General features: G+C 36.7%; 1 protein-coding gene across 1 annotated transcript; it reads left to right on the top strand.

Annotated features, from left to right (window-relative positions):
* Positions 1-39: 39 nt before the first annotated feature.
* LOC111387833 lies at positions 40-1,309 on the top strand. Its single transcript, XM_023012431.1, has 2 exons — positions 40-519; positions 605-1,309. Exons 1-2 carry the CDS (start codon positions 40-42, stop codon positions 1,307-1,309), a joined length of 1,185 nt encoding a protein of 394 aa, XP_022868199.1.
* Positions 1,310-14,200: the final 12,891 nt, after the last annotated feature.

The raw sequence follows: 14,200 nt of genomic DNA, 5'->3' as shown, positions 1-14,200 counted from the left end.
GGTTCGGATGAAGAGTCAGACGATGATATCATGCAGCAGATGGAAGGCGACGTATTGGAATGGCTGCAGTACTGTCGTATCGTCGAACGCGTTGTGAGAGATTATCTCTCACCGAGAAGGGAGCAACGATTCTTATTTCCTACGACACGCAGCGGACATATTTTCATGTTGCAGAATATGCATGTGTACCCCCAAACATGCTTCCAGGAGTTTCGAATGTATCCTCCCATGTTCGCACTGTTCACTCATACCCTTCGCGATCATTACGGATTGACGAGTAGTTCGAACATAGATATATTTGAACAAGTTGGAATGTTCCTATGCATTTTAGCACACGGGAAAGGATATCGCCAAGTTCAAACCCTGTTCGGTCATTCTTTACAAACCATTTCGCAGTATTTCAGGCGTGTCCTTCGCTGCGTTGTTGCACTAGGAGCCGATATTATAAAACCACACCACAGCTACAATGACGGCGTGCTTCATCACCGACCGAACCATGGCCAGTATCCACTGTTTCAGGTTAGGTCCTCCCTATCATTTGCGTAACAAAGTGCTCATTTTCTTTTTTAAATATTTTGTTGGTGAAATGTTGTTTTGCATGTAGGACTGCATAGGTGCGATTGATGGCATGCACATTCGCGCGATTTTGCCTCGACATACAATGGCAGACTTCATCGGCAGAAAAGGATATCCAACTCAGAACGTGCTCGCCGTTTGTGATTTCAACTTGTGTTTCACGTTCGTAATGCCTGGAACACCTGGCAATGCCCACGACAGCCGTATTCTGGCTCGTTGCGTCCATAGCCCGGATGTGAGTTTTTCGGAACCGAGGAATGGAAAGTACTACTTAGTGGACTCGGGTTTTGCACACCGACCGGGGTACATGGCCCCCTACAAAGGATCCGACATACGGTATCACTTTCAGGAATTTCAGAACAGCAATGGTGGCCGACGGCGTTTCCGAAATGCACGCGAGAGGTTTAATTTCCATCACTCCTCCTGTCGTAATGTTATTGAGCGGACCTTCGGCGTTTGGAAGCAAAGGTGGAAAATTCTTGATCGAATGCCGAGCTACTCGTTCAGAGCGCAAACTTTTGTTGTCGTGGCAACGATGGCCGTTCATAATTTTTTGCGACGACATGGAAGCCTCGACGAAGGATTTCGCAGAGCAGAGGAAGCGGAGGACGAGGAAGTCGAGGTCGATCTCCCAACTGAGGACGACGAATTTGCTGGCGAAGAGCATGCAATTGGGGAAGAGGATGTACCGTGGACACGACTTCGTGACTATATAGCTCAAGCCCTTAAGTGATATTTTCATCCGAAACGGGGGACGCCGTTAAAAAGCTTGGGTTATGTAAACGTGAAAAACTTGTCTGAATTTGAAATAAGTGGGTCCTACCTTGTCTTCTCATTAGTGTTTGTCTTCTATGAAAAAATAATGTGTTAATTACGGCCACTATGAGTAGTTGGGATGTCCAAGTGGTAATGTTGTGGTTTGCAAAAACGTGGTAAGTTTGAAATACATGGGTCCTACCTTGTCTTCCTATTGTATATTGTTTGTCTTTTATGGAAATTTCAACTCTCATAAATTGCGTCCAGTAGGGGTAGTTGGCAGCCCAAGGTGGTAATTTTGTGTTTTGCAAAGTAATATGCCAGACGATGTGATTTCTGAATTGTCAGGTTGTGGGGCCACGTTTCATGTTGAAAATTGCAAATAATGTAATTTAACTTGAGGAAATGGGGGCCAAACGTATGCTAAATAGCATGGACACCCTGATTCGTTGTCCAATTGATTCATGTCACCTAAATCGTTGATGATCTCTAATAATGATGACTATTGGATACAAGAGTAAAATTGTCTGTAATAGACTAGAATGCTAGAAAAAGAAGTGGTTGGAGACTACAAGTGCTTAAAATAATAGGTTGATGGCCTACATTATACATTTTCAATTTGTTTGGGACCCCAACTATAATTTCCCATTTATGAAAAAGAAAAAGATTAAATATCATACGCACTTATTGACCTTTCATCGAAACGTCAATTAGGCGAGTCAAAGTTATCTCATCCTAAGTAGATCACATAACTTTAATTTGGTTTCAATTATATTATTAAACTTTAATGTAGTTACTTAATCACATCTTCCAATTTGATGAAAATTGCTTATTTGAGAATCATATTGCAACAGATCTTCCATTTAGCCCGTGGTCGATAGTGTAGTGGCTATTTAAGCAATTTTCGAAGTAAAACAAACTCTCTTAAAGTGTTACACGTGCGAGACAATTTCTAACATGTGACACACAAGTGCTACATGTATGTTCACTCTTCAGTTTTTCTTCCTTTCCAGCATTGAAGAAAAATGCACTGTAAAGTACAATGTCACGCCATTCATAAACCCTTGTATCAATAAAAATCCTCTATCTCATAGCAAAATCATTGATTTTTAAAATCATGCAAATTGATGTTATGTGGGCAGTAAATGGGGGGAAAACTTAAACATTAAAAGATTCGATACTACAGATGCCTATCCATTCAAAAGACAGAGATTGAATAATTAGTTTATGAAATGTTGGAGAATGGAATCATCCAAGCCACTAACAACCCATTTGCATCACCAATCCTTCTAATCGAAAAGAAGGATGGGTATTAGAGATTTTGTGTAGACAAAATGCAGCTTAATAGTCTAACTATCAAGAATAAATTTTCCATGCCAATTATTGACGAATTGTTTAGATGAGCTCAAAGGATCCAAGTACTATTCTAAGATTGACCTTAGAGCTGGTTATCATCAAATAAGGATCACTGAACAAGGCATACACAAAACAACCTTTAACACTCATCAAGGGATATATGAATTCAAGATGATGCCATTTGGCCTCACTAATGCCCCGGCCACATTTTAGAGTCTTATGAATGAAGTATTCAAAAATCAACAGAGGAAGTATGTATTCGTCTTCTGATAACGTCCTAATTTTCAGTCTTGATCTAAACACACATTTCGAACACCTCATAACTGTATTAGATATTCTATTGAGGCATTAGTTTTATGGAAAAAGATCCAAATGTAGTTTTGGACAAGCACAGGTGGTATACTTGGGTCACATAAAATTAAAGCAATGCAGCTATGGCCTGTTCCTAAGAATGTCAAACATTTGTCAAGAATTATGGGATTATAACCAAACCCCTTACTGAATTCGTTAAAAAGGACAACTTCCAATGGAATGATTTAACAGGCGTAGCCTTTGAACAATTGAAGCAAGCTATGAGCACTACTCCCGTACTCGTCTTGCCTGATTTTAGTAAACCTTTCACAATAGAGACTGATGCATGCCAGAAAGGAATTGAGGCTTTACTGATGCAAGACAGGAGACCTTTGGCATATCCGAGTAAAGCTATTGGAGTTAGAAATATGGGATTGTCCATATATGAGAAGGAATCACTGACCTTAGTTACAACAATAAGCAAATGGAGATATTACTTAGAAGGCCGCCACTTTATTGTGAAAATGACTATCAGCCCCTCAAGTATCTACTAGATCGAAGGATTATCATTCATCTTCAACAAAGATGGCTCACCAAATTGCTAGGACTCAGTTATGAAATCATATACAAAAGAGGAGTTGACAATGTGGTAGCAATTGCCCCGTAAATGAGGCATAAGTAATTCCCAAAATGTTCAAGGATTGCAACTTTGATACCTGCATGGATGCAGGAAGTCATCGATAGTTATATAGGAGATGAGTTAGCAGAGGAAAGATTCAACCCTTATTAATGTTGGAATATAGTGGTGTTAATGAAACCGGATTATCGCATACCGTATATGTAGTTTAGATACTGATTTTAAGCATACAGTATATGCAATTTATCATATTTGCAAGAAGTTTACATTATATGAAGCTTACCGTATTTGCAGGCAACTTACCGTATTTGTAGCTTACTGTTTATGCTGCCTACCGTATTTGTAGCTTACTACATATGCTACATACTGTATATGCATTTGACTGGATTTGCACATATTTTCTTTACCCTTTTCATATGTACCGTATTTTCACATACCGTATTTTTACTCACATAAAAATACCAAAATTACATAATATATTTTTTTCAGATTTTTATTTTTTAACATAAATAGAAATTAACGCAGATTAATTTTGATAAACATCAATAGAAAAATAAAATAATAAAATGGCAAATTATATGAATCACATGGATAAACGCTAAATAATTAAATCTGCAAGAATAAATTGAAAAGGTATAATCACAAAATAAATAAATAGTGGATTGATTTTCAACCCGAGGCGCCCCCTCATCGTAAATGCTTGAGGTCTAATCAGAGCGTTTATTTTCCAAGATACAACAATAAAATCCGTAAAATTTGATCACCACAGATACTACTCCGACAAACTGGCTAGTATCCGAACAATATCACCACAATGACGACGCTGAACAAAAATCAAGATGTAAACTATTTTCTCCTATTTTCGTGTGTGTTTCTGCATGTGCTGGAACTGCTGAAAAAATGACCTTATGTAAGTTTAAATCTGTCTATTAACTCCATAGCAATAAATACTGGAGTTGCTTCAATTTATGGGAGTTTTGACAATTTTCGAAAACTCAAAGGTCAGCTGAAGAAAGAAAAAAATTGTAAAACATGGACACTCCAAATGGGCCAATTTTTGCTCCGTTCGATCCGACATTCGTGTATGCAGGTCGTGCCTGTTTAAGTTTCGAAAGCAATTTCAATCCGTGATTTGCACCTCCTGCGCGTGCACGTAGAGAAAGTCTGTATACTACACATGATTACACCATTCCAAAGTGTAATCCTATATAAAGTGGTTCATACTTTCTTCATTTTCCTATATGAGACTAGTTTTATTTCCCACATAAACTATCTTTCAATGGTAATCTTTCAGCTCCAATTTCTCATTCATCCATATATCCATTTTGGCAAATAAATATATGATTTCAATGCTCTCACGGAAGAGAAAACGGATCAACTTTGATCTTCCAAATTGGACCAACGGGTCCACCGAAAATCTTGCCAAAAGTGAGTCATTTACTCATTTTTTCCAACAATCCCCCACATGAATTAAAATTGGAAGAGACATGAAACCGTGAGATATAAGACTTGGTGATAAAGTTCAAGGGTTGAAGTCTACATAGGATAGATAGGTATTACCCTTTGAACCTTTCCTTGTGAAAGTATATTTACATTACTAGCTGACTAGTAGACGTGTTGTCCTTGAACTGTTCTGCCATTTATGTAAATGATGATATACTCCACACATGATTCTTCCGAACACAATTCAGTTCTCATTATTATGTTCGTTTTGGCCATAAACATATGTTTGGTTCTGTGAGACTTCTTAAGAATTGAACCTCACATAATTCTCTTAGAAGCGGCCTCACTTCTCTTTCACATGGATGATTTTTTATTACAAGTAACCCGCATTAGTTGGCTCAATTTTCGACGCATAAGAATCATTAAAAACCTATTGCTTAACATTCATCCTTACGAACATTACTGTTACATCATAGGAATGGACAGGAGGAAACACCCCCCCACAGTGATTTTATTAAACATTTACAATTAGGTTGTTCCGTTGAACCTAGATCTTAGGATCTCCAATCAACTAGATTGCGTTTCCTTTGTAATGACTTATTCATTCAAGGGCTTAAGTCTCATTTCTTTCGATGACTTCCCAACTAACTCTCTATTTATCCCTTTGGTTAGCAGATCCGCATTGTTATCTGTTGACCTTACATAGTTAATAGTGATAACTCCAATTGAGAGTATTTGTCTTATGGTATTGTGTCTTCGACGTGTATGTCTAGACTTACCATTGTACATGTTACTCTGTACCCTTCTTATTGTCTTAGGGTATTGTGTCTTTGACGTATATGTCTAGACTTACCATTGTACATGTTACTCTGTGCCCTTCCTATTGATAATTGATTGTCACAATATATGCAAATCGTTGGCACGGGTTTTAACCATCTTAGGATATCCTTTAAGAAGTTGCGCAACCATTCGGTCTCTTCAACACATTTATCTAGAGCTATAAACTTAGATTCCATCATAGCTCTGGCTATAATTATTTGCTTAGAGAATTTCTACGATATAGCAGCACCTCGTAATGTGAATACAAATCCACTGGTGGACTTTGAGTCTTTTATATCAGATATCCAATTAGCATCATTGTATCCTTCAATGAACACTGGATATCTGGTATAATATAGTCCATAGCCACAAGTATATCTTAAGTAGCTTAGTACTCTTACTATTCCTTTCCAGTGATCTGCTCCTGGATTACTCGTGTATCTACTCAATTTACCGATTGTGTAGGATATGTCCGGTCTTGTACAACTCATCAAGTACATTAGACTTTCAATAACTCTCGAGTTTTCTACTTGAGAGATACTTTCACCTTTGTTTTTAGATAGACGTTGACTTATATCTATAGGTGTTCTAGCCAAGCCAGTATCATCCTTATTGAACTTTTCCAAAATTTTGTTTACATAATGTGACTGACTTAGAACAAGCCCATCTGATATTCTTGAGATTTTGACTCCAAATATAACATCATCTAAACACATATCTTTTATGTCAAATCTCGAATTCAACATATTTTTAGTGGATTCAATCATCTTATTTTCACTACCAACAATAAGCATGTCGTCAACGTAAAGACACAAAATAACATAATCATCTTTAATGTCTTTGACGTAAACACATTTGTCATACTCATTGATTTTAAATCCACTATCTATCATGACATTATCAAATTTTTTATGTTATTGTTTGGGCGCTTGTTTCAAACCATATGTGACTTCACCAATTTACAAACTTTCTTTTTCTGCCCTAGTGAGGAAAACCCCTCGAGTTGTTCCATATAAATTTTTTCTTTTAAATCTCCATTTAGAAAGGCAGTTTTAACATCCATTTGATGTATTTCAAGATTTCGCAAAGCGGCAATCAAAGTATCAACCTAATAGATGTTATTCTCGTCGTTGAAAAATACGTATCAAAGTAATCAAGGCATTCCCTTTGTTTGTAACCTTTTATTACTAATCTGGCCTTGTACTTTTTGATAGTTCTATGTGCTCTCATTTTCCTTTTAAAAATACATTTATAACCTAGTGTTTTGCTTCTTGGAGGAAGATCCGCTAGCTCCTATGTATGATTTTGCAGTATGGAATCTATCTCACTTTTAATGGCCTCCTTCCATTGAGGTTCTTTCGAGGAATTCACATCCTCTTGATAACTTTGAGGTTCACTTTCTAGCATATAGGTTAGAAAATCAGGACCATACGATTTTTCTGTCCTTTTTCGTTTGCTACGTCTAATCTCAGTCTTCTCTTCTAGTTCTTCGTCATGACTATTTTCAGTCATAGTCTCATATGTTCGTTTGGAGGAGTTTGTTTCCTCTTTGGACTTGTACGGAAATACATGTTCAAAGAATGAAGCATTTCTTGATTCTAATATCATGTTTTTCTGTATATCAGGGATTTTAGAATCGTATACAAGAAATTGATAAGCACTGCTATTGTGTGCATAGCCAATGACGATGCAATCTACCCTTTTTTTTTGCTCTATCTTTACCTTCTTTGGTGTTAGAACGGCCACTTTGGTAAGACACCCCCACACGTAAGTATTTATAGGAAGACTTTCTTCCTTTCCATAATTTATAAGGGGTCTCTTCCATTTTCTTTCGGGGCACCTTATTTAAAAGGTAATTCCCTGATAATACAGCTTTCCCCCATGTGTTCTGAAATAACCCAGAACTTATTAGCATTGCATTCATCATTTCCTTTAAAGTACGATTTTTTCGTTCAACAATGCCGTTTTGTTGCGGTGAATAATGTGCTGTGGTTTCATGTATGATTTCATATTTTGCACAAAATTCCACAAATGGTGCTTTATACTCACCGCCTTGATCGCTTCTTAACACTTTAATATTCTTATTAAGTTGAGTTTCAATTTCATTCTTATAGAGAACAAAGTTCTTTATAGCTCTATTTTTACTTTTTAGCAAATACAAATAACAGTATTTGGAGCTATCATCGACAAAAGTAATGAAATACTTGTTGCCATCTCTTGTCTGTATAAGTTTTAAGTCACATACCTCACTATGAATTAAATCAAGTGGCTCTGCATTCCGTTCAATTGATTTAAACAATGACCTTGTTAATTTTGTCTCAACACAAGTTTCACACTTATATTTGGAATCAATGTGGAACTCGGGTATGTAATTCAAGTTAACTAGTCTACATAAAGTATCATAGTTAACATGTTCTAGTCTTCCATGCCAAAAATTGGAAGACTCGGGCAAATAAGCAAAAGTGTTTGCTTTATTCATTTTTGGTTTAACAACCATTACATTTAGTTTAAACATACCGTCGAAAACATATCATTTTTCGATAAACATTCCAATTTATGGCAAAATAACTTTGTCTGACTCAAATACAATGAGAAAACCCTGCTGATTCAAAAGTGACCCGGACACTAGGTTCTTGCGAATTTTCCACACGTATAGCACATTGTTAAGAGTCAGCTCCTTTCTCAAGGTCATCTTCAAAACCACCTTTCCTTGACCCTTGATTTCAGAAATTGCTGAATTTTCCATAAACAACTTCTTCCCATTTTCAATTGCTTCAAACGCCGTAAACAGCTCCTTATCAGAGCAAACATGCATCGTAGCACCGGTGTCAATCCACCATTCCTTAGGGCTTGAACCCACCATGTTCACTTCAGAAATGACAACTAAGAGATTCAGCTCCGACACATCTTGTGCCATGTAGTCAACCATATTTGCTTATTTCTTCTTCTTTGGTAATTTGCACTCCAAAAACTTGTGACCCAATTTGTCACAATTGAAGCATTTTCTTTGAAATTTCTTCTTAGAAATTTCACATTTCGGTCCTTACTTGGTCCCTTTACCACCGGATGACCCAGACTTTTTTTGTAGTTCTTACTACTTTGACCATGCTCCACAACATTAGCTTTAGCAGCACCAAGATTGAACCACTTCTTTTTGAAACTCTTGTTGTCTTCTTCAATTTGAAGTCTAACAATTAATTCTTCGACGTTCATTTTCTTTTGCTTGTGTTTCAAATAATTCTTGAAATATTTCCTTGCGGGGGGCAATTTTTCAATAATTGCAGCCACTTGAAAAGTTTCACTCAAAATCATCCCTTTGGCATGAATTTCGTAAAAAAATCACTTCGAGTTCTTACACTTGACTGATAAATGTTTTGGAGTCTACCATTTTATAGTCTAGGAATCTGCCAACAATGAATTTTTTTAGCCCCGGCATCATCAGTTTTATATTTTCTGTCCAAAGACTCCCACAGTTCTTTAACAGTTTTCATAGTACTATACATATTGTATAGCATGTTTGCTAAGCTGTTCATAATATAATTTTGGCACAGAAAATTCGCGTTGTTCTAAGCATCAAGTGCACTGATTGCTTGAACATCTCCCTCACCCTCATTGAGTTTTGGAGCAGTCTCAGTCAAGAATCTCGTAAAATTCAAAGTGGTCAGATAAAATAATATTTTCTATTACCACCTTTTGAAATTCAAGGCATTGAATTTCTCCGATTTTTTTCCATGATTAATTGGAACATTAACAGTATAGCGAGTTGTAGGAGCAACAGTTTGACTCACAACATGACTTGGTAATTTAGCTACATTCTGAGCCACAACAGAGCTTGACCTTTGAGCCACAGCTGAGCCCATAGCCTGATTTCCAGTAGGTACAGTTTGGGTCACATCCATATTGGTCGATTCGGTTGCCATTTTTGAAAATCAAAAAAATTAGTTTCCAAAAATTAACAGTATAAGAAACCAATTTTTTCTTTAGAAATTTGTCTTAAATTTGTTAAAATATAGTGGTATTAATGAAATCAAATTATCACATACCGTATATGTAGTTTAGATACCGATTTTAAGCATACCGTATCTGCAATATACCGTATATGCAGCGTACCGTATTGCAGGAAGCTTACCGTATATGTTGCTTACCGTATTTACAAATTACTGCATATACTGCCTATAGTATATGCATTTGAGGTCTAATCCGAGCGTCTGTTTCCCAGGATACAATGGTAAAACCCATAGAATCTGAGCACCACAGATACTACTCCGACGAATTGGTTAGTATCCGAACAATATCACCACAATGACGAAGCTAAACAAAAATCGAGATACAGATTGTTTTTCTCCTATTTTCGTGTGTGTTTATGTATATGCTGGAACTGCTGGAAAAATGACCTTTTATATAAGTTTAAATCTGTCTATTAACTCCATAGCAATAAACACTGGAGTTGCTTCAATTTTTGGGAGTTTTAGCAGTTTTAGGAAACTCAAAGGTCAGCTGAAGAAAGCAAAAAATTGCAAAACGTGGACACTCCAAACGGGCCAATTTTTACTCCCATTCGGTCCGACATTCGTGTACGTAGGTCGCGCCCACACACAAGTTCAAGGTCCGAAGGCAATTTCGATCCGTGATTTACACCCCCTATGCGCGCACGTGGAGAAAGCCTCTATGCTACACATGATTACACCCTTCTAAAGTGTAATCCTATATAAAGTAGTTCATACTTTCTTCATTTTTCTATGTGGGACTAGTTTTATTTTCCACATAAATAATCTTCCAATAGTCATCTTTGAGCTCTAATTTTTCATTCATCCATTCATCAATTTTGGCAAATAAATACACGGTTTCCATGCTCTCACGGAGGAGAACACGGATCAACTTTGATCTTCCAAATTGGACCAACGGGACCCACTGAAAATCTTGCCAAAATTGAGTCATTTACTCATTTTTTCCAACAATTACTACAACCCGAGTCTGGTCCCACCTTCACCTATCTCAATGAGCTGCTGAAACACAAGGAAATAGTGTACATTGGAACGGGGGGAGACATCAGTACAAAGTTGATCCAAAACATACATGGATCACATGAAGCGGGACATTCTGGTATTCACAACAGCATATATAGGGCTAAGTAATAGTTCTGTTGGCTAGGATGAACCAAGACATTAAGAAAGAAGTTTTGCAATGTGAAATTTGTCAAAGGCGTAAAGGAAAACATATGCCATACCTGGGATTGTTACAACCCCTGTCTGAACCTCTTCATTCCTAGAGCCATATCAGTCTAGACTTTGTTGAGGATCTGCCAAATTCAAAGGGAAAAAATTTCATATTGGTAGTAGTTGCCAGATTCACCACGTATGGGCATTTTATTGCACTCACACACCCATGGGCATTTTATTGCACTCACATACCCTTTTTGAGCCATGACAATAGCACAACTATTCTTTTACAATGTGTACAGGCTACATGGGTGCCTAAGAGTATTATCTCTAATAGAGATAAAATCTTCACTAGTAAATTTTGGCATGAACTGTTTACCTTAATGGGCTCTAAACTGTACTTTAGCTCAGCCTACCATCCATAGACAGATGAGCAAACTGAAAGACTCAATCAGTGCTTCGAGATGTATTTAAGGTATATGAAATATCAGCAACCAAAGGATTGGGAAAAATGGTTAACATTTGCTAAATGGTGGTACAATACTTCCTTCCATTCTACCATAAGGTTGACCCCTTTCGAAGTACTTTATGGAATTAAACCTTCTCAATTGGCTTTAGGACCCTACCAACAATCTAATGTAACTGCTGTAGAGGAGTTATTACAAGAGAGGTCTAAGCTAGATCAGAAACTGAAGGAAAACCTATCACAAGTCAGGGCAAGAATGAAGCAATATGCAAACAAATATAGAACTGAGAGAACTTTTAATGAAGGTGACTTTGTTAGTAGCATCCCGATCAAATCACAAGCTATGTGCCAAGTACTTTGGTCCTTATCAAGTGGTTAAGAAGATATGTGAGGTGGCCTACTAGTTAGTATTACCATATGGGGTAAGAATACATCATGTTTTCTATGTTTCATTGTTGAAGAAAAAAGTAGGGGGTAAACATATGCTAGTGTCACAGCTACCTAAATACAACAGTGCTCCACAAGCAAAGCACTGTCCACTTTCTATCTTACAGTCCAGGTTGGTCCAACGCAGAAGCAAGACTGCAATTCAATAGCTAATTCAATGGTCTGACCTCCACCATGACAAAGTAACTTGGGAAGATGCAAACTGGGTTAAAGTGACCTTTCCTAATTGTAGATCTTGGGGACAAGATCAAGATGAGAGGGAGGGTTTGTCATAGCTCAATCCTTAGCTGAAGTTCTCCTTCTATTGTAGCTGCATTTGCGGACAAGTTAGTTGGAAATTAACATAATCTGAAACTAAAATTGAAGATAAAAGAATCGGGAAGGATAAATGATGAAAACGAGAAATAGATTAGAAAGAATTGAATTGAATTTCTTCAATTAACAACCATGTAACAGATGAAAAACTACGATGCCTCTTGCACACAGGTTGGTTGGATATATAATCCCCACATAAAAGGTGCATTTTCAGAAAAGAAAGAGAAAACCTTTCTTAAATGAATACAATTTCAAAAATGACAGCGTACACATACATTCAAAAAAAGAACCGTTAATCCTGTTGGTTGTCCTCTTCTTCCTTTTTTGGTTTCTTCTTTCCTTCTCTTCTTGATTCGATTTCTTTTTTTCCTCATTTACTACCCACATAACAATTGATCGAAGGGAGGATTGAAAATCCCAAACATGATATTAAACACAAGATACTAAGGGTCGATTAAAAATAGAAATTAAAACTTGCATAAAATAAAATTGAACACAAAGGATTTTTCGACCGAAGCCCTAGAGGTTCGGTGACTCTTTTAACACCTAGTCTCCTGTTGAGCATCCATTCAAGAACAGATATTGCTTGGTTGCACTACAATGCCTTAAAATGGCAACGAAGGTTACAAATGTTTAGCCAATCACAGAATACAGTATAAGAGACTTATCTCTTCACAAAGAATCAACAGATCTGAGTTGAATCACACAAGAAAATGTAGATCTAACTTCATGAAGCCAGAACCCTAGTTCTCACAACTATTCCAGATTTCACACAAGAAATCACTCATATTCAAGACCAAACTCTCAGAGTATCATATCGAATGAGATGTTCGAAATAATGGCGATTCAGTAAACCCTAGCCACTCATAGAAGATGAACCCTCTTGAAAATGAAAAGCCAAGAAAAATCTCAGGCCAAAGGAAACGTCCAAGCGTATATATATCACCAAGACCAATTGACTTAACCAACAGTTTATTGATGTGCCAAGTATCAGCATCCAGTGTGAAGTTCACTTTATAAATCGCATTTCCATAAAATGATTTTAGCTGAAAATTATGGAAGCACAAAGAACCGGATTCGAGTCACAACAATCTTTACCTTGCTACCATAGTTTTAGCTCATAGTGCAGCCAGGAGCATATCCATTCCCTTATTTCATGTGCTCCAAAAGTACCTGAAACAAAGTTACAATGTATCAATAGATAATATCTTCCGGCAATTTTTAAACTTGTTTAAAGTTATTATCTTGGTCCTCATATCAGAAGGATTAACTTGAGTAACAACCTTCCCAGTTTTCAAAATTCCTTTTGAAATTATATCCCTTATAAAATGATATTTAACATCTATGTGTTTAGTTCTATCATGAACATGGGGTTTTTACTTAGATGTGTGGCACTTTGGTTATCTGAAACTAAAGTTGTATTTTCATCAACAAAACCAAGTTCTTTTAGTAATCCACTTAGCTAAATTCCTTCTTTAAAGGCATCAAAAGCAGCAATATATTCTGTTTCAGTAGATGATAAAGCTATAATCTTTTGAAGTTGAGATTTCAACTAATCACGGTACCACATAAGGTAAAGAAATAGGATGAAGTTGATTTCCTATTATCCCTATTACCAGCAAAATCTGAATCAGTAAATCCCTTTAAAGTTACCCGTTCTTTATTCAACTTAAACATGAGACCATAATTGGATGTCCCTTTTAAGTATCTTAAAAGCTATTTCAAAGCATTCCAATGTTCTTCCCCAGAATTACTCATAAATCTGCTAAGTATACTAATACTAAAAGCAAGATCAGGTCTTGTGCATACCATCAAATACATTACAAATTCAATCACATTATCATAAGGTACATTTAACATTCTATCATATTCTTCAACAGTTTTAGGGCAAAAATCAGAAGAAAGCTTGAAATGATTTGCTAAAGGTAAAGTAAC

This window comes from Olea europaea, unplaced genomic scaffold, assembly GCF_002742605.1.
Source record: "Olea europaea var. sylvestris unplaced genomic scaffold, O_europaea_v1 scaffold428, whole genome shotgun sequence".
NCBI classification, from domain to species: domain Eukaryota; kingdom Viridiplantae; phylum Streptophyta; class Magnoliopsida; order Lamiales; family Oleaceae; genus Olea; species Olea europaea.
This window is presented reverse-complemented; position numbering and strand designations above follow the sequence as displayed.